At 44.7% G+C, this 26,070-nt stretch overlaps 2 protein-coding genes and 1 long non-coding RNA gene across 6 annotated transcripts in view; 2 read left to right on the plus strand and 1 right to left on the minus strand.

Annotated features, from left to right (window-relative positions):
- On the minus strand, positions 1-12,679 carry BDH1 (3-hydroxybutyrate dehydrogenase 1). Its single transcript, XM_072344352.1, has 7 exons — positions 12,552-12,679; positions 11,418-11,549; positions 9,424-9,496; positions 7,883-7,993; positions 3,598-3,739; positions 2,658-2,810; positions 1-1,837 (listed from the first exon to the last, which is right to left on the minus strand). Exons 2-7 carry the CDS (start codon positions 11,498-11,500, stop codon positions 1,368-1,370), a joined length of 1,032 nt encoding a protein of 343 aa, XP_072200453.1. The 5' UTR covers positions 11,501-11,549; positions 12,552-12,679; the 3' UTR covers positions 1-1,367.
- On the plus strand, positions 6,380-11,384 carry LOC140256098 (uncharacterized). Its single transcript, XR_011904639.1, has 3 exons — positions 6,380-6,442; positions 10,481-10,660; positions 11,116-11,384. It is a non-coding gene; the product is annotated as an uncharacterized lncRNA (long non-coding RNA).
- Positions 12,287-26,070, plus strand: part of LOC140256096 (D-beta-hydroxybutyrate dehydrogenase, mitochondrial-like) — a 16,924-nt gene continuing 3,140 nt past the window's right edge. Inside the window, exons 1-5 of one of the 4 annotated variants that reach the window (XM_072344347.1) lie at positions 12,287-12,532; positions 16,206-16,316; positions 16,394-16,426; positions 22,695-22,836; positions 25,522-25,674. In XM_072344347.1, coding sequence (XP_072200448.1) covers positions 12,377-12,532; positions 16,206-16,316; positions 16,394-16,426; positions 22,695-22,836; positions 25,522-25,674 — 595 coding nt within the window. In that variant the 5' untranslated portion in view covers positions 12,287-12,376. Of the gene's footprint in view, positions 12,533-12,590; positions 12,801-16,205; positions 16,317-16,393; positions 16,427-22,694; positions 22,837-25,521; positions 25,675-26,070 lie in introns of those variants that run through there. The other 3 variants (XM_072344349.1, XM_072344348.1, XM_072344350.1) reach the window with 3 other exon arrangements.

The following is a 26,070-nucleotide window of genomic DNA, read 5'->3' on the forward strand; positions in this document are numbered from 1 at the left end:
TTTTGTTACCATCCATGTACACATTTATTGAGCCAAAGGAGTTCAATCATGTCATGGTACATCACTAGAGCACATGAGATCCCTTCTCTTCAACTTGCTAACAACAGTTATTTTAATCACTTTGTTTTTTGCCTTTTGAGCTCAAACAAAATTAACTCTTTCCACTCTTCCCCATGAAAGGCTCTTTTGTGGCTTTTTCTTTCTCTTACCCTCTCCTTCAGTACAAAACAAATGCTTCACAGATATGTAAACATAACCACCATGGAAATTAAACTGCTCTAAAAGTTTCCTTTCTTATGTTATGGACGTTTTGTTAAGATTTATATCCTGTTACATGTACTTCGGCTCGGTGAATCCTTCAATGAGAGTTATGACCAGAACCCGCACTGCGATAGTGCCTACGGACCCTAGAGAGGGTTAAGGCCCTTCTGTGCAAGGTGCTGCACAAATACTTCGCTGTAACACACTGAGGTCTCTGGCAAAAAAATGACATTCACTAATGCTACTACAACCCTCTATGCTTCCCTCTGATCAGCGATGGCCCTCTCAAATTACAGGAGATGGAGTGAAACTCTACCCCAAATGAAGTCTGGAGTTGATGTTCAACTACCGTTGAAGAGAAGAGAAATGTTACTGTGGGCCAATCCTGATGACTGCAGTCCTGTCAGTAAAGCTTTTCATGCTCTTGGGAATGCTCGTATGGTTAACAAACTTCTGTGGGAGAGGTCTGCCAAACTGAGTCCCTTGGCCACTGAACTCCTTCCTTTGCAAGAAAGCGCACAAGAAAAGCAGACTGGTTCCTTTCTCTAGTAATTATTGGTACAATTCTAAGAGAAAAAGGGATATGTCAGCTGCTTGGTTGTTTTGAGTTCTGATCCCCAAATGAAAGAAGCCTCTGCTTCACTATGGGCTACTGTGACCAGGCCTGGAAAAGCCTGTTGGACACTCCCAGTCATCAGGAGGCAGTGGTTTGCCACTACAGCATGGAGGGCCTATATGGTGTGAAGGCTGCATCTTAAGCAGGAATTCTGAAGATTGTGGATGATCAACAGCAGAAATTATTTTGGTACCATTTCAGAGCAATTGATATTTAAATAATGATTTTATCTCGGCATTTGAGGTGAAAATAAAAAGATCACATGAAATAAATAGCAAAGAAACAACGTCCCTGCAAACATAATACATTCCTGCCCACGAAGCATCCTTTGCAAGTTATTGCCCTGTAGGTTATGTCAGATGTTTAAATGAACCCTTTAGAGCTACAGTACTCTGAAATGAGGTTAGAAAAAATTTAAAAAATGGGAATTGTGTACAATGCTCTCCTTAAAAGAAAATCCCCCCATGGGGTAGCCTAGGAGTGTGAGGCCTCAATAGACATAGAGCCGGTCTGAAATGGCTGCAGGCATGTGCGTCATGATCTGCATACGCAGCCACCAGTAGTAATCCATGGGGTGGTAGCGAGTGTAGGGGGCCGTGGAGGTGAGCGCGTGGGCAACGCTTTCAATGACGGGTGAGGTGTCTGTCGAGCCGCTGTTGCAGTACGTCTCCATCTTGCTGACCTGCTCATCAAAGTACTTTCTGCCGTAGTCTTTGCGCACGATCTCGGGGAGCTCATCCCACATTTTGTCAGCTATGGCTTTGATTCGCTCGGGGCTGTACAGGTTGGTGGCAGCTATGAAGTTGCCGGGCTCCACGATGCTGACCATCACCCCCTGGGGCTGCATTTCGTACCGCAGGCAGTCAGAGAAGGCTTCCACACCAAACTTGGTGATGCAGTATGGTGACCGGGCAGGACTGCCCATCCGACCCATCATGCTACTGATGTTCACTACACGACCTATGCAGAGGCCAGGAAAAGCACAACTGAGCTGACACGTGTAGAGCAGACACTTGACACACACAACCCACCAGATTTGTGAAAGTGCATCCAGTTCACCCTGCATATCTCTAAGAGCTGCCTGACAGACCTGCTGCTGGTGCTGTGTGAGCACTGCTGTTCCATATAACAGCCTTCAGGCAGGAGAACAAGCCCACTGCAGGGTGCTCCCTTTACATGTGGGCATATACTCATGGAGATGCAGAAAGCACAGAGCTATGGGGAACACAGAAAAGGCTGGACAGAACCTGCATAGTGGGAAATAGGAATGCTCAGCAGCAATCAGGACTGAGCTCAGACAAGAGGAAGCAGCAACAAAGCAAACCTCTGTCACCAAGACTAAGCTTGGTTATTTGCAAGGCAAAGGCACAATATTCAGGAGTCCAATGGTGCCTTATAGTGCCTGCCTCTCAAAGTGATTGCTCCTGTACCACAACTGGGAAAAACATTCTAAGTCCACTGCTTCTTTTTCTACCTGACTGCTGAATTATGGCTTCAGAAATAGAGCTGGGCATTCTCCCCTCTCCAGAAGCCACCCATTTTGGTAGTGGAGAGGACTAGTAGGAGACTGCAGCCTAATCAGAGGCTGTACATCACAGCACTGTCTATCAGTGCTCTGTGCTGAGTTGCTCTAAAAAGAGAAGGTTTGACCACAGAAATAGCTACATTCTCATGATGGAAGAAATGCTCCCTGGGCCGCATATAGCCCAGGTGTCCAGCAAGACTTGGGGCAAAGGAGAGATCCATTTCACAGAATGCCAGTCAGGAGGAGATCACTCACCCTTTGACCTCCGGATGAGTGGGAGGAAAGCCTTGGTGGTTCGCACGGTCCCCCACAGGTTCACTTCAGCTACTTCCATGTAGGTGTCCATGCTGGTGAACTCTACCTCCCCAAACGTGGAGATCCCAGCATTGTTAACCAGCCCCCAGAGCCCTAGAAGACAAACAGAAACCTCCTCTATGAGACAAATGAGATCAGCTTGGGAAAAGCTTTGCTAACAGATCATTGAACCATTTAACAGAGCCCTTATGACCTGTAGTGATGAAGCCGGGCAGAAAAGAGCCCAGAATGAAACTTAAGTCTTCTGAGCAAACACAACCACAATCAGGATCAGCCAGAAAGTACTGGGGAAAATGTAGCTTGACAGACAGTGGAATGGTTTCAGGAATGCATAAACAACTGGGATTTTCACCATACTGGAGCAAAATTTGCTCATTAGAATGAAAGATGGGTACAGCTGCCCCCTGAACTTGGACATCTATGGTAACATCTACAATAGCATTAATGATAGCCAGCTTCGTGAGAAATCCTTTGAAGAACCTCTCTACTTCCTTTGCCAATCTCTGAACACTGGCTAGGATTTATGCCATAAAGGGAGTCACCAGAAACCTCAGGTCACAAGAACAAGGCACTAATCCCAGGGTTCTGAAACAGCACCCCAATTTCCGCTAATGTCCCCTATAGGAGTTGAGAAAAAGCAGAGTGTTTTTTTTGTTTTGTTTTATGGAGATGTCATGTTATGGTGCAAGTAGGAAGCTGCATTCTGGTACGGCACATTTAAACAGATCATTTGCTCCACACTGCTGCTCCTCAAAGCATTTTGCCCTCTGATGGCAAGCGCAGCTTCTGAGGTATGCCCTGAAAATGCTTTCAGAGCCCAGCTGAGGGAGCTCTTGTCACCTATCAGTGTATGACCTTACAGCCCGCTGAATGCACTCACCTTTTTCTGGGTCCTCCAGGCTGCTGTTCACGTGCTCCACTGCTCGGTCCACCTCTTTGCTGTCACAGACATTGAGCTGCACAGTTCTCATTCGATCACTCTTCATGTTGTCCAGTTCCTTGGAGCCACCCTCTCCCTTATTCTAGAGGGGAAGAAAGAGCTGGTTTGAATTTGGCCAAAGAGTTGTGTACAAGATAAAATACGCACTACCCACCATAACAAGGAAAAGAGACTATGCAGGGCAGACAGCATTATCAGGGAAGTCCTGCAGTTCAAAGAGAAGGAAGATGAACAGGGATGTTCCTGCAAAAGAACACCATTCCCTGAGCCATCTGGCCAACAGCTCTGCCAATGAGTCAGCTGGTACCAACTGCTTTGACCCTGGGAAGCAGGCAGAGCTGGATCTGTCCCAGCAATGTAACACAAGCTCCTGAGATCAAGCTATGGTCTCCCACCACAGCAATGTGAATGTGGTACCACTGCCACTTTTGCCTGCATATGGTGCACAACAAATAGTGTGGCAGTGGTGTGGTATAAAGTAGTTGGTGAGTGGCTGCACATGTACACTGCATGTGTTTCTCAGTCACACTGGCAGCCCTGAGAGTGACAGTCCTATAAGAGGGACTGCCTGCCTACTGCTTTCTCCCTTTAACTGATCTGTACACGCAGCTCCTGCTGCCTGGAGACGTATCTGCTGCCTCCAATGGACTCCTACAGAGTACAATCATCAAATGTCTGGCAACTTGCCTGTTAGTAATTCCCCAGGAGTCTTCTCCAGCATCTTACTCTCTTCTCTCTCCATGAGCTATTTCTCTCTCCTGCTTCCCATCTCCACTCCTTTCTTCCTCATCTCAGAGCAATAGACTCCCGCAGCTTACACATAAATATCAGCTCATAGTCCAGCCATATAACTGCAGCCAACTCCTCAGATACCTTTCACATGAGCAAGCAACAAGGCTGCCATGCCCTAGGTGTGCTACTTCAGAGGTCTCACAGCCTAGTTTTGCTACGGTGCTACAAGGACACAGACACAGAATATTAATAGGAGTATGTAACTATTCCTGAATTGCTTTCACAATTATGAACTGCTGTGTTGGCCATGCCAGGGTACTTTTGTGCAGGATATTGATTACATGGATCTGAAAATAAACACTGTTTTGAAACACCTCTGTCTTTACTGTAAGAAATGCCCCATGTCCCTCAGAATCATCCCTCACCAGAAGCTCATGAACATGAAGCATGTTCCACAGAATGGTCTGATGATTGCTCCCCTGGCTGAGCTCTCAATCATTCACATACAGTGCAGAAGTGTAGCTGAGGCCACAAGGGTGACCATGTTCTCAGCGCCACCTTATCTTTCAACACCTTCTGGCTCCTCTTGCTCCTGTGCTTATCTGCCACACTCACACGCAGTACCCTGAAATTCATTAACTTAAGTGTCCAGTCTCTCCAGCATATTCTTCTCCACCCTCTCTTTTTAAAGGACTCAAACCCTTTGCCCACAAGCAGCAATGGAAGGACCTTCTCACACTATCTCAAGTGATCATTGCATCTCTGCTATCAGCCCTAAGGTTCACTGACCCCATGGCAAGAGGTGTCACAGCAGTGACAAACATCACATGTCCTCTGGTACAGATACTGATAGGAAAATACCTTCTTCATCTTGTGTCAGCTGGATCCTCCAGCTGTTAACCAAAGAGGAAAACAAGACAGCTGCAGTACACTGAATCCACTGTCTTTTGGCAATGAAGAATCAATATAACTCTCAAATGAACATCTGTTAGTAAAAATAGTGAAACTAGTGAAATAGCACTGTTAGCACAGATGCACCGTTGTGCTGTCCAAAGTCATGACTTTAAAAACCCCTCAGATTTCTTTCAGTAAAAAATACAGTCAGGTGCTCAGGATCTGCCCACTCTAGGAAATGCTCCTAACAGAGTCGGCACTGCACATAGTTTGTATCTGCATGGAGAGTGCGTACCCTGGGGATATGACAGTGCCCTGAGCTGGAGTGTGTTCCTGATGTGCAGCTGTGCTCTGACAAGTAGTCATGTGAAAATAACACTGAAGTTTCATACTCATTTCCTCTCAGTCAGGGCAAGGTCAAATATATCCAGTTTACAAGCGCAAAATATGATGCTGCTTATTTCCGCCTTTATTTCTTTCTAGATCCAAAATAAATACTAGCATTGTTCTGCCCCTAAAATCAGCACCACCAACAATACACTGATTTTATAGCACGTGGTTCTGCTCACAGTTTTGCTAATGAAACCTGTGGCATAACCAGAAATCAGTTCAGCGTCTTGCAGTTTAGTTCTACAGGGTTAAGAGCCTGTTGTTTTCCATAATGAATATGATCTGAAGATATATAGTACACCAATTTGTTGACTGTGTCATTTATAGCATTTTTCTGATGACAGCTACTGTTACCAGTCTTACCATTGTCACACAGGCTTTGGAACATGGTATATGAATCCAGCTAAAAACTCAACAGTCAGTTACCCAGGGATACAGTAAAGATTTTTGCTGGTTCTTGGAGAGGAAACAAACATTGATCAAAAAGTTCTGGCATGCTGCTTTATGTCAGCTTATGCTGAAGTTGTCAGAGGCCAAGATTTTCCACTAACATGCTGTAGGGAAAATGCTCAGCCGTGGCCTGAAACAGTGATTGAGCACCTGGTTGGAAGGCAGGGCCAATCCAGGGTTGCTCAGCTGCACACAATGCACCTGAGTGACTGGAAGGAGTGGAGCCATGATCCACCCCTTCCTAGACCTCATTTAAGGGTTGGCAGTGGAAGCGAGGGCACCTCAGTAGACATTCCTGCTTACTGAAAGTCTTCTAAAGGTAAGCAGTTTTTCTTCTTTTGCTTCTGCATCCAGAGGTTTCTATTTGGACTTGTTTGAATTTGCTACAGCCTAGGATTGTACTATTCCACTATTACTGCTGCACTTTCCATCACGCTATAACATTATGTATGCATTCAGCAGCATGCATACAAAAGGCACCAAAATAGAAGGGAGGCTTCAGTAACACTTAAATGCATACTTGTGTTTTTCTGGCAGCTCAGACTGAGGAAGTGAAATAAGGAAGTAACCCTGTGGCTCTGACATTTTTGGCTACTGTCAATATACAGGCAGGCTATTATTCTGAACAGTAGGTCTGTAAGTTTACAGTATTATCTTCCCCAATGCTGATTTCTTTCCACAAAAGGATAGTAAAAACAAACAAACAAACAAACAAAAAAAAACCTGCTAAAACAAACTCTTCTATTCTTTGTCTTCTCAATGTCTTTAGAAAAGCAGTTGTTTATAGCAAGTATCCTGTTCTGCTGTAAAGCCTGTAGAGGGAGCCAAAGTTATAAAATGAACCCTCGACTCAAAGCTGAGACCACGAGTCAGAGCAACCTGAATGCATTTCTCAAACTGTGGTAGAAAGTAATAATTTAAGGAGAATGTTGTGATAATGGCAAGACTAACAACAGAAAGAACTGATAATACCTACAAAAGCACCTGATAAAGTCTCTTTAAATAATGTAACTATTTAGGAGATGCTCACAGTGATTAGTGAACAAAAAAGATTAGGCTCAAAATAACTGATTCACCCCAGGATATTCTGAGAAGTAAGCTGGGAAATAACTGTGCAGCTGAAAAAGAAAGCCTCCTAAGTAGAAGCTAAGACCCTCATTCTTCATGACCAAGTACATTGGACTGCTCTTGGAGAGCAAACCAAAGACTGCATTGCTGAGTTATGCGTGTCCTGGTTCTGCCTTGTATGTACTAGTGGAACTATTGCTTTCACATTGATTTCAGTGTGTAACTTCAGTGCATGCTGCATCATGGTTGTATTCATGAATGAAGAAGAAAATGCTCATACCACGTGCTATAAAATCACTAGTGGTTTGTTGGATGTCATGACTAATCGAAATAAACTCTGTATCATTATGTATAACCTGAATGCAGCTCCAAAGGTTCAGACTACACTAATCCTAAAATCATTTGCAAATAAGACTGTAAACTCAGATTTGGGGTTTGAGTCAATTGTATTTGAAAAAGACCAGGATGTCTTAATTCAAATAGGACTGCTTCCAAGCCCTGATGTGCTCTTGCTATGGTCTAGACCAGGTAATGCTCTATGAAATTCAAACATGCGTGTCTTTTCTGCTGAGTGATCAGCAACCCTCCTCTTCACTGGCAAAATGTTGTGGAGAGTGGAGATGAATGACAGGATTTACCATGTGTCTGTTCATATGCCACAGATGAAGAATAAAGCTTTTGGTTTTCCTACCTTTTGCAAGCATCCAGCATAAATAATGAAGCCTTTGGCATGTAGGTGCTTGGCCAAGGCAAATCCAAACCCAGAGTCACAACCTGTTATAAGCACAGCCCTGCTGCCAATCTGCAAAACAGAACAAAACAATGCGCTGAAACTGAGAAATCAAAAACAACGATCTGTGTGCACTGAACAAATGGTGTCCTTGGCCAGGAGCAACCTGTTCTAGGGATGTTTTTCACTGCCACACAGTGCCTCCTGAAGACAGGAAACTATGGCTTCATAACAAACATCGCTCCAGTGAGGCAGGATCACTGTCCTCCCAGTACTTCTGGCAACAGGCTTTCAAGGCAAAAAGATCAAGTAAACCAGCATTCTCTGTCAGTTTATATCTAGTTTGGGAACTGTCTGGTTTATTTTCAGATTTAAGGAAAAGCTTTTCCTTTAATAGAAACTGTCCTTATATTTTCAGAATAGGCAGGAATCCACTCTTCCCTACCTTGCAGCCTGTACGGTGTGGGGAATATAGTTTATCTGAGGAAGATGATGACAGGTCAATATTACTGACTGCTCATTTATCTTTCTCCTTCCAGCATGTAAACCCTCTAGCACTCTATTTTAAAAATTAAGTAGCATCACAAGGGTTGTACACTTGAAATTAAGTCCAGTCAGTGATTAGACTTCTATTCAAATTACAGGTCTGAAAAATAAGTACACTTCTTTTCTTCTCCAAATCCCTTGCCATAACACAAAGAGAGGCAGCAGTTAAGTGCTGTGTTAAGAACTGCATCATGTATCAACCATTCTAGCAGCACCAGGTGTGTACACAGCAAGGTGCTGCTGTGGGTGGGATTAGGTAATGGCTGGTTGCAACTCATTTCAGCTTATCTCTGTTAAAACTAGAAGCTTGGCTTTTCTTGGGATACAAGAGGACTGATAAGAGTTACACCAGAAGCCTGACAACACAAGGGCCATACAAGAATTCCTTTGAAACTCTGTCCTAGGCGAAATGTGCATGCTCATGTACTACTACAGAGCTGAGTTCTATGCCATGTTACAGTGCCAGGTAAAAGGAAAGAGGATGTTATGCACTATTGCTTTTTTTTTTTCCTTTTCTTTTTTTTTTTCCCTCCCCCTGTTAAGTTAGTGCTTTCAAGGAAAGTACTATTAAAGAAGAGGGTCAGTCTCCAGAGTGAGATGTGAGAGCACACCAACTTATTTACATCACTTTATACAGACATACTCTGGAAAGAGTGCTTTATTAAGAACATGTCATGCAAATTCCCTCCACGCTAAGGTGGAAGATTTCATCTGCTGAGTAAGTTCCAGAAATAGAAAAAAAAACAGCGGTCTGATTGTTTATTGCTATCCTTAGTAGCATGTACCGTGTTGCGTCAATGGAATCTCTGTGCTAGGAAAGAATGTGGAGTATGTTGAAGAGGTCTAGCTCAGAGTTGTTCTGGCAAATAGGAAAGAAGAACTTGGTCACCAGGCTCCAGAGAGTTTAAAGCTCCAGCTTAGTAGAACTAGCTCTTGGAAACCACAATAATACTCACCTGATCAACTTCACTTGCATAAGAGCGGCTGCCAGATGAGGACAAGAGAGGGAAGCAAAATTTTTGCGTGGGTCTGTTAAAGGAAAAACAACAATATGGAACAGTCAAACATGGAATATCCTGTCCATACCTTGATGCTGCAGAATACATATGAGAAATGTATAAAGGCAACACCATATTCTACATAATGCAGACTCTTCATCTGAGAAGACGAGCTCATCTACAGCTCAGTCTGAGCCTGTCTGTTTCCTACAGTAGGTAACGCTTCTTTCTCACAAGGCTCTGATGCTATTTCTATCTGTATGGATATAAATGAGAATTCTAAAATAGCTCCTGGTCTGAAGGCACAGAGTTGCCTCCACTTGCAAAATGGGCAGTACAGTGTTTTCATTTTCAACAGCAACAACACTCTCACATAGAGCTGCACAAAGCAGGGGTAGTGGAAGTTATACATTTGTCTATTGAAAATATGCTGCTGTGGCACTGTCTCTGATATCCATCCGAATGATTTGTTTGGAATCATCCTGCTGTTTTTATACACAGCTATACCCTTCTGTCATCTATAACACTTTTGCAGCATGTACCCATTAGATCCTCTTAGATCTCATATCCCCTCTTAGCAGGTGTTAAAACAGATGTTTTTGCACAACGTTTGCCCCACAGATCAAAAGCTACTCTACAAAGTATGTTTGACTCTGAGGAATATATAGTGCGTTCAAACATACAGATCAGAGCAAAGCAACAATGCCTTGCAGAGGAGTATCTGTTTAGAGAAGCTTTGTTACCAGTAGTATGTTATCTTAAGCCTTGCTATCATTCTGCAAAGCTGGGTCTAGAGAACACACCTGACCTTGCCCTCTGACCTTGCCAGCCACCTCTCTGGGCTATATCAGCTTTTTCATAGTTTGCTTTGAGTGCTGTCATGACCTGCTGCCTTCTTGCTTTCCTCCAGATACGCTGTATTTCAGCTGCTCTCTGGTTCCTCTGATAATATCCTTCAGTAGAGCTTCTCTTCCAGGCTGAATTTGCTTAATCACTCACAATTATCTCTGCTCAGATATCACAGGCACTCCCAGGGTGACCTATGCAACACTGAACTGCAAGCTGCAGATGCTGGCCTCTGAGCTGCATGTTCAGAAAACAAGGCTACAGAAAGGTTCTAACAGAGCAGAGGCTTTGAACTAGGCGGAAAGAGAGCTGATCTACAGTCATATGATACAACAGACGTCTGCTGCAGGTCAGTATAGGAAATATCTAACAGATCAGCTGTCTTAGCTTCTCTAGCAGAGTTGTAAAGAGCAATCTTTGCTCTTTACAACTCTGTCTCAAGAGCCAACCTTGACAGTGTGGTGCCATTATCAACATTGACACTGAAGGTGTCAATTCTTGCTTAGCAGACCATTAAGTGGCTTCTCTACAATCGGTGTCACATGCTGTTGTGTGGGAACCCTGTTCTAAAGCTGGTGGAAGTACTCAGTTTGCTCTAGGTTTGGACTAGCAGGGTTCTTGTCACAAACCAGTACGAAGATGTTTGTTGTTTTCAGAGATAGGAATTAGAACAGATAATTTTCTGCCTATTTATCTTCAGGAAAAAAAAAAAAAAAAAGCCTTGTTATTCAATCTACCTTTCTTTCTCACTAAAATTCTTATGAGCTTTCCCATTTTACGTGATTAATTATCTCTTCATTAAAGTCATAGAAATGTGATGGTTCCTTGCACTGCACCAAAGCCTACTTGCTGATATTCAGGAATGCTCCAAAAGGTTGTGGAATCTCCATCCTTGAAGACACTCAAAAGCATCCTGGAGATGGTCCTGGGCAAGCAGCGTTAGGAAGTCTGCTTGAGCAAGGATGTTGGCCGTGTGACCTCCAGAGGGCCCTCCAAACATCAGCCATTCTGACATTCTGTAAGTAAACTGCCCCGCTGAAATCAAGTAAGGCCCTGATGTATGCTTTACTCAAGACCTCGTTCTTCTTCTTTACCAAGTTACTTACCTGAAGTTGTTCCCTAGATTCTTGAAAGTCAGGGTTTTTACAGGAAGGTTCAGGAGAGGCCGGGACAGCTTGGTTGCCAACATGCTTCCAATCAACACACTCTATCAACAGCAAACCTGCTCTTCCTTAGCTCTGCAAGGCAAGATAGCGCCTCACCTTTAGTTGCTCAATTATTTTGTAAGCCATGCTGACTCTGTACATTTTAAAGACAAAATAAAGTCCAAAGGAACTCATCTTTCCCCTTTGTGGTTCCTCACCCTGAGATAAACGGCCCAATCTTCTGCCACCTCAACATGCCTTTAAATAAAGAAAAGGCTACGTGTGGGCTGACAAGCAGGAAGTCGCCTGAAGAAAATGTCCGTTTCTCTTTGTTTAATGCATCTTAAACCGCATTCTCTGACACAACTGAGAACTGAGTTATTTACTCGTGGAATTTATTATTTGGAGTAAGATATATGATGTAAAACAGGTGACATTGTGCTCCATGTTCCTGAAGCAATGCAGCTCATACAGCCACGTGGTTAAAAATGCATTTCCTTGTAATGGAGTAGCTGTGACCTGGGGAGAACGTGGCTCAAGAGTGGGAATTAAGCTCAGAAAGCCCACTACGTTCATTTCCTTTCTGTTTAAAGCCGATCTGGTATATTCACCCCATCTTAAAGCCCCATCTCCTTCACTGCAGCTGAGAAATGCTCTCTGTTAAGCTTTATGTATGTTTCTATTGAATTCCGCAGTTTTAGGGCCTGCTGGAAACGGGCCTAAACTTGAAAGTGCTATGAAAGAGCTGCTGTTGGCCGCAGCTCAGCAAAGAAAGGTCTAGAAAGCTTGCATTATAGCGCGCCTACGTCGCTCCGCTTACAGGAGGGACCGGGTGGCTCCGGGAACCCCCGGAACGCTGCCGGTGGCCCAGAGCCGCCCTTCGGCCGTGCCCAGGCGGTGCGGACCCATGCTGGGCGAGGATGCGTCCCTGGGCGGGGAAGAAACAGCCGGGCGGCCCGGCGAGCCGCTGTCACTCGGCTGCGCGGCCCCGCGAGGGAAGATGTCGGCGGGGCCCGGAGGAGAAGGAAGAGAAGAAGGGGCGCAGCTCGCCCACCCCCTCCCCGCGGGCACTCGAGGTTATCGGGAGCCCCTTACCTGCAGCCGGCGGGCGTCCCGGGCGCTGCGTTTGAATGAGGCTGGGCCGCTAACCCGGCGGCTGGGGCGCGGCGGGGGGCGGGCCGGGGGAAGGGCCGGGGCGGGCGCGGGCGGCGGCGGCGATAGGCGGCGGCCATAGGCTGAGGCCGTACCGCCGCGACCATGCGCGGTCCCGCCGTGCTGCTGGCGCTGGGCGCTGCCTTGTGCCTGGCCCGCCGCCTCCTGCAGCGGCTCCGCCGCGCCCTGCCCGTGAGTACCGCGGCGGGGGCCTGCGGGCGGCGGGGCGGCCTCGCTCCTCTCGCGGTAGGCCGCTGTGTCGCCGCCGTGCTGGGCCTCGCCGCAATGTGGGGCTGAGGGAGGCGTAGTGTCGGCGGTGCGAGGGGGAACCGGGCCGCTGAGAGCCGGAGCCGGGTATCTGCGGTAGCTCCTGGGCCGTTCTTTGCCGAGGCCGCGGTGTGAGTGCTGGTGCACGACCGGCTGTGCTGCGCGGCATTCGGAGTGCTGAATGCACGAGTCTTCATACGGCCTTGGAAATTAGGAAGTGAGCGTAATGGAGTAAAAAGCCCCATGCGTAGAATAATTGCATAACCGGCCTCCTTTAGTGTGTCTTCAGAAGTCTAGGATTGTGTAGGTGCTCTTAGTGGGTCGGGGCCAACTCAGCTCCTGGTTGTGCTGCAGGAGGAATCCCCGGCTCCTGCACCCTTGGCACTTCCCATCGCCATCCTCTGCCTTCTGTGGCATGAGGAACCCCTGGTGATGGTGGTACCTGAGTAGAGGTGGCACCGTGGCCTTCTCCAGACACCCAAGTAGCAGCTCAGTGTCTCCATCATGAAGGTGATGGATGGCGCATGACTTGGCCTTCAGCCTTTGCCTTTGGAGGCCTTCCAGGTGTAATGACTTGTGCCTGGCTTCTTGTGCTTTAGCATGCCTATACAACTTTGCCCTGTGAATGTTTATTCTGCTGAAGCAGAGGCAGTGCCTGTGCATCGTAACCAGGCAATCCATGCTAGCCAGAACTGTGGGAAAGTTAATAATTCAGAGGTTCCTCTAGCAAAGGAATCTTGTGTCTGGTGGCTGTTCTGCAGGTAGTGGTTTCTGCATGTTAGGAAGACCTCTAGAATATACCTTTAGTTCCTTTTCCTGGGATTGAAAGCCCCAGGTTCATAAATAAGGAAGAAGGAAAGTTTACAATGTAACTGCTTGTTCTTATCTTCAAATTAACGTACCTGATAACAAGGAAATGATCAGGGAGGTCATCTGAGGCAACAAGATGCAGAAAATAACATGGCACAAAGTAGTAAAGGAAAATGTCAGGGCAAGGATGGTGGGCTCTGAAACTATGGGAAGACTGGGGCTGACAAAGTAGCCTTATTTAACTTTTACTGCAATAAATGTGTGTACTTTGGATAAATCACCTTTGTTGGTAAAAGCTTCTACTGTTTAACAAAGCACTTGTATCCCAGTAGGAAAAGCTTATGGAGTGTGTGTGCCTCTGAGTATAATAGCAAATAATTAACGATCACAGGAGCCTTCTGTACTGTAACTTGTTACTCACCTTTCTGGTCACTGTAGGGAGCTGGGAGGTATTTTCCTCATCCTTGTTTTTTGCATACATTTTGGTGGTTGGTTTGTTGTGTTGTTTTTTGTTTGCTTGTTTTTAACCAGAGGAAACAAAAAAGCTGCCATGAGTTAAACTTGATGGAGATAGGAACACAGCCCAGCCATTTATGGATGGATTGTCCTTTATTTCATGCACCTGAGCTGCCCTTACCACACTGACTGATAAGGGGCAGCTGCCTCTGGCTGAGGGCTGCACTTCTCCTTTTGACCTTATTGGTCTTTGGATGTGATCAGAGCTCTTTATGCGCTATAGTTCTTAATCACTGTATGTCCTTTAGCTGTAGCTATCTTTAAAGCTTCAGTAGAACTAGCCTGTAGCTGGGTGTGCTTTTGTCCTGCTGTAGGAATGGGTATTTGTGTGGGAGTTGATATGATAAATGCAGGAGAAACTTTTCATCAGCTCTCGCTTCCACTTCTTGATTGTCCTTTGAAACAATAACTTGTGGATGGGAGAGGGCGTTGCTCATTTGCCTGTTGCTGTTTGCTTAGGCTCATTTAAGTATGTGCAGTAACTGATCACTATCACCCTGCAATTATCCCTCATTGCCATTTCACTGCCATGTGTCAGCAGATCAGAGCACTGGGGGCTGCCTGATTTCTGTCTGAAACAGTGGTTAAGCAAGATGGTGCAATTCCTACACAGGTAGTATAAAACACAAATACTTGTAATCCAGATGCCATTAATATGGCAGTGGGAAATATTAGTTGTGAATGCCTCCACAGAGATGGAAACGACCTCACTTCCTTACTGCATTCTCCAGGCATTTATTGCCATGTCACGTTATCGTCTGACAGATACGGTTTCAGTTTGGAGCAGTCTGGAGCTCTGCATGTGGATGGCTGCTTGTTGGGATACATGTTAAGAGTTCACTGCTTCACAGCAGTGCCAAAGAAAGGCTTTCAAGCAAAGAAAGGGGGGTGAATGTGCAATGTTTTGGTACAGAATTCTATTAGGGATTTTGAGTTCTGTTTTCAGAACTATCGCAGGCCCGTTATGTCAAAGCAGATGTAGTATCAAATCTTCTTTCTCAATTTATCTGTCTGTCAAAAGATAATAATGTAGGAGAGAACTGCGGGATTTGATAAATGGTTCCTGTTAAGAGTTCGGTGCTTCAAAAGGAAGCCCTAAGCTGTAGTCACACTCCTGTGTGCTAAAATACAGCATGGAAAGTACTGCATAGAGTGGGAGTAAGAAGGGTACAGACAATAGACACTGCAGTTAAAAGAGCTGCTGTACTGATTGGACAGGTGACATACTGTTATTGTAACTTCTTCTGTGTAGTTCTTTCTTATATGCCTATGAGCTGATAGATCACTAATTTAATTTAAAATACCTCTGTACAGTTTTGGCCACTAATACTTGGTAGCTGCAGTTTTAGCTAGGGTGTCAAGATAACACAAGTTGTTACAGGCCAGTGATAAATAAACTTAGGATTTCATGGTAGTTGGGAGCTGGTTATGTTTCTGCACAGGAATCTTGTGTTCTCCTTTATGCTGGTTGCCCCAGCAGAAGCTCCATACAGTCACTGGGTCTAGATTGCTGTGAGACAGGTCAGAGGTCATTGTGATTTGTATCTGTGCCCACCACTGTGCACAGGGGCAGAGAGCTGAGCTGCAGAGAGTCATGGCTGGGTTTTGTTGCATTTAGGTTGTTGCTGCTTTCAGAGTGATACTTGTCCAGAATTGTGCACCAAATCTGCGATGGTTATCTGAGCTCCCTCTGGTCTGGAGGGAGGTTATCTCAGCTCTTCTGGAAATGTACTGAGGTGGGCTATAGGGCCTACCTTTCCTTCTCTGTGAATTTCACAAGGGCATTTGACTGCTGACTTGAATGGCCATCTTTCACGTAGTTCAGATCAGGTGAGCTCAGTCCCACAGAGTCCATGTATCAGCCATACAGCCTCTTAGTTGCTAGCTTTACCTTCTAAACACTGCAGGTCTGCAAGCTGCTCTTTTGCTGTGTAGCTCAATGCTGTGGGTACCTGCATGATTGCAGTGTCTGATGATGATAACATATTGTCTTTCCCCCTACAGGCTGAAGGGAAAGCAGTGCTCATAACAGGCTGTGACAAAGGTTTTGGACATGCCTTGGCAAAACAGCTTCATGCAAAGGGATTTACTGTTTTTGCTGGATGTTTGCTAGCGGTGAGTAATAATATTGATCAGAATTCTTCTGGAACTGGAGAAAGATTTTTCTCAAGTAACAGCCTTTTTATTTGCAGCTTCCATTTGCCCTAATCCAAAACCTGTGGGAGGTAAGGTAGGAAGGGATCTTTATGTATCTTGTGTTTCTTCATCCACCTGTTGAATCTTGTTGTTCCTGTAATTCTGAGCTCTTTAGGGCAGGAACTGTCTGTTGGCTGCATGTCTGTACAGCTTGCACAATAGCTTGCAAGGTTTGAGGTTGCTGCTGGAATGCAGCATAATTTGCAATAAACCTGATGGTTCAAAATTGCTATGGCATTGTGCTTTCCTGTCTTCTCGGGTATCTCTGTTGCTATATTTCGTTCTATCACTTTCCTCTAAGAACATTTTACTGAAACTTCTCTCCAAGCCACCTTGGTTGGGTTTATCCCCGAGTGCTTCTGTAGCTTCTCTGGAAGCTGTCTGCTTTTTGGATAAATGAAAAATTCAACAAACCATACCCTTCCGATAGCTGTAGGTCTCACCTTCTGTCATTTGTACTTGGTAGGTAGCATCGATTGTAAGAGATAAGTTTAGGCACACTGAACCAGAAGAGGCTGCAGCACTGCCAGTCCAGTCCTGCTCTTGCAGGAAATCATGTGTAATCCCCTATAAATTGGGCATGGTCTGCTTCCATCTGAAGCTTTATCCCTTTTTTTTTTCACTTTATACTGTCGAAACTTATGTAGTTTCCAGCATGAATTGGTCAAAATCAGTTCATGCTCACTTGTTTGTCTAATCTGATTTCTTATCTCTTCTCTGGATCCCATCCCTGTGATGTATTGACAATGTGCTCAAAGCTTCTCTTAACATTTGTTTTTCTAGTCTAAACAAAGTTGCCCATATAACTTCTCTTAAGCATCCTCTGTTGCCTTAAGCACTCCCATCTAAATGAATGTCAGGCTTTCCTATTTATTTCACACTCTAGTTTTTGTCCTGTTCTTCAACTTCATTGTTGGTGGCCATCCATGTTGTGCTGCGTTTCTCTGTACCTCTGATTTCTGTCATACACACTCCTGTGTTATGGATTAAAGTCACTGATGAAAAATAGTGGATGAGATTTGTCCTTTGGGAACTCCAGTGGTGACTCTTAACAGAAAGAGTATTTTCATTCCAGTATTGTCAATTGCCATCCCTCTTAATGGGTGCTTTACATCCTCATTTCAGTCTCTCACTTTTTAGACATTTTGTTTTCTTTTGGTGCAAGTGCTACTTCTAATGCTTCTAATCAGCACAAACACTGGAGAGTTAGAGAGGAAAACTGACTTACCTATTTCCTTAAGCCAAGGTAAGAGGTAAGTAAATCAAGTGTAGTAAGTAAATTCAGTTGGCAGTATAACAGTCATCACTTCTAGCACTAACAGATGACATTAAATAGATAGTGAACTTCTTTGTTTTTGCTCTTACTACTTCTCAGTGGAACAGATGCCATTTGACTATGTCTGCTCTAGTCCAGATGCTCAGAGTGATGACCACAGGCTGACGAAAATTATGAAGGGAGAGAACAATAGAAAAGCAGCGTGGCCATCCTTGTCTGTGTGATTTCAGCGGAGGTTACGTTCTTCCTCCAGACCAGCAGGGAAAGTTATTATCAGCTGACATATTGTGTAACTTGAGAGCAAACAAATCCTCTTGGAAAGCTGACGTTGTTTGGAAATTTCCATGCAGAGGCTCTGTGAATCCTTCAGTAATTATGTCATTTGCTACTTTGGGATGTCTGTCTTTGTAGTGGTAGCAAGTCAGGCACTCACTTTACACAAGAGCAGGTGTAAGGAGCAGAAAATAAGTAACAGAGGGGTTCTGAGGAGGCTCTTTCAAAAGGCAGCACACTTTTGCATTACAGAGGAACAGACACTATTTGTAGCTTCATAAAGAAGTGAAGTGCACCCAATATGAGCCTTGTTTGTTCACTTTATTGACAGACCAAAAAAAAGTATATATTTCTGGTTATAGGCTTGTTCTTAGAGTGGCCGGGCAGCTGCTGGCATCCTCTCTAATCTGGTCTGGCCAAAATTGTTGTGATCCTCTCTTAAACTGTGTAAGTGGAAAATTCATCAACAATCATAGCTGGTCTGCAGGCAACTTTTAAGATGTTAACTGAGTGCTTTGATCCTGAAGAGGAAGAGAGTAGGAACAGGTTAATGGGGGAAAATGTCCTCAGAAATTTGATCAGGAGGTTGCTGAAAACCTAATGGTAGAATGTGTTTGGGGTGAAATCCAGAGCTGGCTCTTCCAAGAAAAGGAAGCAGTCACTGCAGAAAAGGGCGATGGGTCCAAATGAAGTAGGAGACAGCAGTGAAGGCAGAGAGCTTTTAGGTAAGATCACTATTGAAGAGTAAGGTAGGAGTATGTGAGTGATTATTACTCATGAGTGAAGCTGTGCATATGCAGTGTGGTTTAGGATGCAGCCACCCTGTGAGAATTGGCAGTGTACAAGTAACGCTTATGGCAAATGCATAGAAACTTGCTGCTTGTAGGTTCACTGCAGAGTCAGAGCAGGTATGGGAACAATTGACACAAAGTAGATGGCAGCCTATTAGCTCACTCATAGTTATTCTACCACTGCTTACTTCCTTTCATGCTGAGAACTGAAGGTTCCCTGATGTACTACCAGTCACAGAAATCTTGTATTAAATGGAAGTCAGTACACCATGAAGTGCATGAGCAGAAAGTAAAAAAATAAAGTCATTTCAAAAGTACAGCAGGCAGGTTGGGGTAGAATTGTCAAGAATCAAGTGTAGAAGGAGTTCTGTTTAACAAAGGTAACTCCACAGGGAATATTTTCCTTAATATATTAGAATAAATAAATAAATAAAATCAATTAAAAATAACTGAAAAAATAGGAAGTACTGAAATAATTAGTCTTTTCTCTGAGTTTACTGAAAAAATATGATTTGTTTTCAGAGGAGATAAGGGTTTCTGTTTTGCAAAATGGGAAAAGGGAAGAATAAGGAGTGTTCACATCAGTGTGTAGTCCAGCTGGAAAGGACCTTCAAAGATCATCTGATCCAACTGCCTGGTCGCTTCAGTCCTAACCAGAAGTTAAAACATTATTGAGGCCTTTTGAACGCCGATAGGTCTGGGGCATCAGTTACCTCCTAGGGAGCCTGTTCCAATGTTTGACCACCCTCAAGGGGAATAAGTTTTTCTTAATGTAATGAATGTACCAAAAGAGCATTGAGAGGGTGAGCCAAAGTGTTTTCTACCATGGGTGATATCTTCAGGAACTCTTGAAGGTGAGGGCATTTCCAGAAGGCTGTAAAAGGGCAGATGCTGTAGTTGTCTCTCAAAAGGTGGTGGACCTCTGGGGTTATCAACCAGACAGTTTACCTGCTGCATACGAGATGAAGATGCAACACACACAACTGTCGATTTGATGATCTAGGCATTTATAGTGCCGTGTGTGATGTACAAGTTCACTGGGAACAGGTTGTGCCATGTCAGCCTAATCTCATTCTGACTAAGCAGCAGCGTGTTTAAAGGAGAAGGAATAAGTGCACCTCAAATAAGGGTTTTGATGCAGTCCCTCGTAATCTGACGATCAAACTTACGCTCTAAGCCTGTGACTGCTGTTCAGCCCCAGTGAAATTTTCTTGGAAGTGCCCTGGATCAGAGTTCACATAGAGGAAAAATAAATATGAGCGTAGTGCCAAGCGGGGAGGATTGCATGTCCCTGTGGGAGTAGTATTCAAAACGATGCCAACAAATCAGTTGCAATCTGAAAACAAATAGCTGGAATCTGGTAATGACAAATACAAGCTTTTTTTCCTGAGGAAATGCGAAGAAGGAATGGGTGGGTAGGCAGCAACGAGGGAACTGAAGGTGACAGGAGAATGCAAGCACCATGAGTCAGCCCATGTCCTGCTGTGCCTGAGTTGCTGTGTGGTGCGGGTAGGTCTGAGGCACGTGCACATGAGAAGGAGATGAGGTGTGGGAGAGCTGCCAGTGGGATAGGTGGCACCTCAGGGATGCTGCTCAGCACTGGGCTTGTTGCTTTTTGATTCCCAGTCAAATCACTGCAAGCGCCCAAGCCAGGGCCAGTGCTGCCAATGGGACCAAGATGTAGCCCCCCACCCTTCTGGTGGCATCCTGGATAGGATTGCTTGCAGGGATAGAGGAACCAGCCAATGTGTGAAGAAGAACAAATGCCAGGTTCAAAACCAGTCTTCAAAAAACCAGGAGGAGGAACCATGGGAGCATATAAACTGTACAATGTGCTCGCTGTCCCTGAGGTGCCTTGAACTATTGGTTTTATAGCTAAATAGTGTCTGGAATGGAGTCTTCCAAGATAGCTGTGTTTTGTTAACAGCGATTAACTTCTAGCTGGGAAGGTAACTTTGTAGATGGAATTGCATTGGCACAGAGGAAAATTTCTTTCACTGTGAATGGTACAACTTATATTGGATTTTTAAACTGCTGATCTGCAAGTTTTTTCTCAAAAAACAACCAACCAACCAAACAGTGCAACTATTTCTTTATATCATGAAGGTTATAATATATATAAACAACAAACAACACAGGGAAAGGTGTGTTCTGTGCTCTGTGATTACAGCTGTAGTTAAGTGTTTGTTTGCAGTGAGATACAGTAAACCTCTTCAGAAGCAGAATTAACTCCGCTTTATTCACAGTTAGGTATCTGAAAGTCACTTTGTGTAATTCAGAGCTGAGATGCAAGAGCATCTCCCAGAAATACAGAGAGACATCGCACAACCTTCACTCATTTCAAAGGGAATATAGTATTTTGATGACTGTGTTATTAAGTACTTGTAGTGTCTCTTCTAGAGATTCCTTTTATGTGTGGATAAGAGTCACAGTGCGCTGGAAAACTTCAAGTCTGTCTTTTTGTGATACTTTGAAATAGGTCAGTTGTGACGTGATCTGCAGCCATAGGGACAGAAGCAGATTCCTACTATTGCCGTAAATCTGGAGTAATTATATGCTCATATTAACAGGGGTACCCTGTTTTTCTCAGTGCCCAGATGGAATTTCAGCTCTTTTCCTTCATAACATGTCACTGTTCACTGAACTGCAGGTGGAGGCAGGATGGTTTATGCTGTGCTTATTGAATAGGTAGCTTGAGATGCATGTAGGAAAACAAGTTGTTACGGTTTTACATTAGCTTTGCTGTGGAGGCAGCGTGTTGCTCTCCTTGTTTGCCCTTGTGCTGTGGGTGGGTGTTGGTATCAAGTACTAAAGGAAGAGTGGCGGCCAGGCATGTGACTCACCTATTCATAATTTCTTCCTCCCTATCAAGGCAGATCCTGTAATTCAGGGAGTAGTTTGGCAAACTAAATCTCCAGCCTGCTGAGGAACTGCACGGCTAATCTGTGCTCTATTCAGTTTCATTGTATGGTGTCTGAGCATGGCTATCTATCCTGTCTGGAAGCAACCAGGTAAAATTTGAAGTGTGAACCACATATGGGTTTGGTATACAAAAAAAAAGCAACCCCAGAACAAACCAACAGATAGTAACAGAATGTCTGATGGTAACAGCAGTAAGCTGTTAAGAAGCTGAGGGCTCGTAAAACTATCTTTATTATTCTAAGTTAATCGTACATTACTTTTCTCAAACATATTTGAGAAGGTGAGAAATGCCTGGTGGAAAAGACAAAAGAAAGGAAAAGGAGAGAAAGGAAGCCATCATATTATTGGTAGAGCAAAGAGCCTTGTTCTTGTTTCTTTGGACAGAACTTCCTCCTTTCATGCTCCGGCCACACAAGACAAGATTATAGACATCTTCACTGTTCATGCTTTCCTGTGCATCCTGTTCTGCTGCATATTTAGAGCAAAATATTACTATTATATAGGTTATAGGCTTTCTGCTGTATCCTGTAGCATCAAACTGTTTGCTGGTAGGCATGCCAGAGGTGGACCTACTGTTTTGCTTTCTGATAGTGCCATCTCATTAGATGCTAAGCAGTATTTTGGAATTAGATGAGTAAGGTGCCTGATTGACCTTTTGCTTTTAAGCCTAGAAAAACTTCCTCTGATCTGTGTATAAATGTTTGCTGTGTTACCTATGGAGCATGGGATGAGAGCCACCTGAGGCCATCCTGAGCTGATGCAGTATATGACATTGTTACGATTGTGGAACCCTTCATGTGAGGAGCACACAAAGGCTTTTAACCAGTCAGAGCAGTGGGTCACTGATGTAGATGTAAGGGCTGTGCTGGAGGGAACAGATTATAACCATGGGTTGCACAGTGGGTTGTATGTCTTGTGTGCCTGTTTCTGTACCAGGTTTACACCTCTGCATGCAGTTTTTCAATAGGTGGCATTTCCTGTCCCTGTGAATTTGTCTGCAGCCTTAGCAAGGCATCTTTCTTTTCTGCTGAACAGGATAAGAATGGAGACGGAGCCAGAGAGCTGAAGGACATGAAGTCAGATCGCATGAAAGTGCTACAGCTGAATGTGTGCAGCGACCAGGAGGTGGCTCAGGCTGTGGATTATGTGAAGATGACCCTGAAAGACCCAGAGGAAGGTGTGTGGGGACCTTTGTTTTTCTGGGCCAGATGATTCTTCAGATGATACAGGTGACAGGATGTTCCATGTCTACTCTCACACTGGGCTGGAATGGAGCAGAGGTACTGGGGAAAGGGTGACTGATTGCATTGCTGCTGCAGCACAGCTTGGCTCCTGGATTGGGCTTCAGACAGCTTCTGTGAGTGGTCTGGCAATGGGATATGAGCTTACAGACAGAGCCTGTGTGATACCTCACCTCTTCCCACATGATGAGGCTGTGAGGTTTCCTTGCCCTTTCTGGGTTTCTGTGCAGCCTCCGTGTGAATAACAAGCTGGGCAGCAGCTACAGTGTCTGGCTGAGGGTGGACTGAAGTTTCACATCTGTGTCTCCAGCATTAATGGATTGTGTGGCTGGATGGTAATTGCTCCTGAGGCTTGGATAAGGCTACCATGAGCCTGTTCTAATTCATATAAATGCATAAAGCTAGTAAATAACAGTTCTAATCTTCTTGCAAATTATGTAGCACACCCTTCCACCTAAAACGAGCATATGAAACTGAGTTACATACAAGCTCTGTTCCCACACATGCTCTGCATGATTTTTCTTCCTACGCAATTATCCAGCCCTCGTCACACATTTCACAGCTTCTCGAGCTTTCCCTGAAGAACCCAGCGACAGCAGTGGTGGCACAGTGCCATTTCCCACTGTGAGTTAACTTGTAAGGGGGCAGCTCTGCTGCTTCAGTAAATGCAGCAGTGTTCACAAAATCTTGTGTGCAGAATGAACAGTGAAAGCTTGTGCCCTTGATCAGCAAGTTGGACCGGTTTCTCCTGCTCCTAAGAGCCTTACCTTGTAGTTGGTTGCTGCAGCACAGAGTGCAAAGCAGCAAAGACCTCTTTTTAGGAGGCATGTGACTGAGGTTTGGAGCTTGCTTATAAATAGTGCGCAGTAACATACTGGAATATAGTCTGCATTCAGACTGAGGTGCACTGCACAGCAAGTGTGGCCCTGGAGGTAGCACAGAACGGTCCTTGTATTAGACTTCTCTGTCTCTTTCCACTGTGTACATAAGGCTAAACTCATTCTGATGTTGGGAGTGCCACTGTTTGTCTTCAGTGTTATGTAGTTCCCACTGTATTATTGACATTAAAGAAGTAATAGTGATAAGGCTGTGCTCTATAAACACACCACTGTCCTGCAAACAGCCTTGTGACCATTTAAGTATTAGCTCTTTGTTCTGTTTGTAACATGGCCTGACTGGGACAGACTGTGAGGGAATGCGTGGTTATCACTGGTAAGACATGACTCCCCCTGTGCCCCTCTACGTGGGGTGGCCAGAAGTTTTCAGGTGAAGTGAACTCAGCTGGGAGCAGGAAAAGGGAAGGCTACCACAGCCATCATGAAAGCCAGCCTAGCAGGGGCAGGTGGGGCTTTTAAAGTGATCCAGGAGAATACATTCTGTTGACATTAATTGGGTGAATGGGGGAATGTTACAACTTGCTTAGACTATGTTTAGTAAAATATGCGGTTACTGTCATCCTGCAAACAAATCTAGGCTGGAAGACTTTCATACATGGGAGCAGAGGAGGTGTGGAACAGAGGCTGGGCTAACAGCCAAACTTTTTTCAGAGGTTGATAAGTTTTTGTGTCAGGGTGGCATGGCACGGGTACTTGTGACAGCAGGGTCTGAGATCCCTGTGCGCAGATATTATTTCCTACTCCCATGTGTGTTCTTAATATTAAGAAGAGGATCAGAAAGCAGAAAGGGGCACCAATTCAAGCTTGCTACTTACACAAAAAATGACAACAGCAGGACATCTAATTAGGACAACTCTTATCTTGTTCCAGCTCTTCTGTTTGTACTTACTGCAGTTTATGGCTGCATAGTCCTGTGCTTCAGCAATTTCACAAAGTGTGGACTCCGTGCTAAAGTATTTGCCATGGGGACTCCTACAGTAATGACTTCAAAGGGTCAAATGCTCAGTGACCTGCTAAGTCTTGGACATGTAAGGAGCTGAGTGCAGGAGCTTTGGTAAGTGCAGTCTATTTAATCCTGATGGGACTGCATGCACAATAGAAGTTCTTATTCTAGTTCCAGTTGTTTAAGGGTTGGTTGTAAATTTGCCATGTCCTGCATTAGTTAGAATTGAGGGAGTCCAAATATCTGGACTGAAGTACAGGAGCTGGTAACTGGGCCACAATCCTGCAGGTCAGTACTGAACGCTCTCCGAATTAGTGCATCACAGCCTGGAGTAGTGAAGTAGATGAAGAAATCTAAGGTGGTTGTTTTCCTTCTGTTTTATTGTTTGCTTAATTGAGGGAAAGTCCAGCCCTCTTCAGAATGCAGAATGGCATGATGAAGTCCATGAGAGAAGACAAACCTGGGACCTACAAGAGGCATAAAAGAGGGCCAGCCAGATCCAGTCATACAAAGTAGAGCCTCTGGCCTTAGAGGAGACGTTCAGGATTGCTATTCTTGTGGACCCCCCTCACTATCCCAGAAGCTCCAAAGAAGCCCTACAGGCTTTATATCTGGTATCTTTAAGGTCTTTTTTCTCTTTGTTTGGTTTTTATCTACAACTTTTTTTTTCCTATGGAAGTGTCCAGTTCTTTGTCAAGGTGCTGGGTTACTGCGAATAGAGCTGCTTCTCTGTGACTTCTTCCTTGTCCCATTCTTTAACTTGTTGTTGTTGTTGTTGGCAGGTCTGTGGGGCCTGGTGAACAATGCTGGTGTCTCAACTTTTGGAGAGGTGGAATTTACAAGTTTAGACAACTACAAGGAGGTGACAGATATCAACCTGTGGGGCACCGTGAGGGTGACAAAGGCTTTTCTGCCCCTCATTCGCAGAGCTGAAGGTATATGCTGGGTAATGTGGCAAGGTTCATGTATATTTTGCCATGCAGCAAAGAAACATAGATAAAATGTATGAACCAGCCTGCTTCAAAGAACACCAAGGAGGATGTCTGCGGCATGTAGGCAAAATAGACAGCATTGTTTGATGCATTGTGTTCCAGACAGGGGGACTGTCTAAGCACTACACAGCAGGTGTGATCTTAGGCATTCCAGGATATCAAAGATCTCCAAGCATTGCTGGCAGGTATGAAAGGAGAACTTGGACCACCTTTAGAAGAAGTGTCTGATTGCCATAAGAAAGATACTTCTGGCTTCCGAAGTCGCATGAGTGCTTAATTTTGGACAGCTGAATCTTTCCCTTCATGTTACTCAGCTCACAGACGACTGCAGAGGGGTTG

Source organism: Excalfactoria chinensis, chromosome 9, assembly GCF_039878825.1.
Source record: "Excalfactoria chinensis isolate bCotChi1 chromosome 9, bCotChi1.hap2, whole genome shotgun sequence".
NCBI lineage: Eukaryota > Metazoa > Chordata > Aves > Galliformes > Phasianidae > Excalfactoria > Excalfactoria chinensis.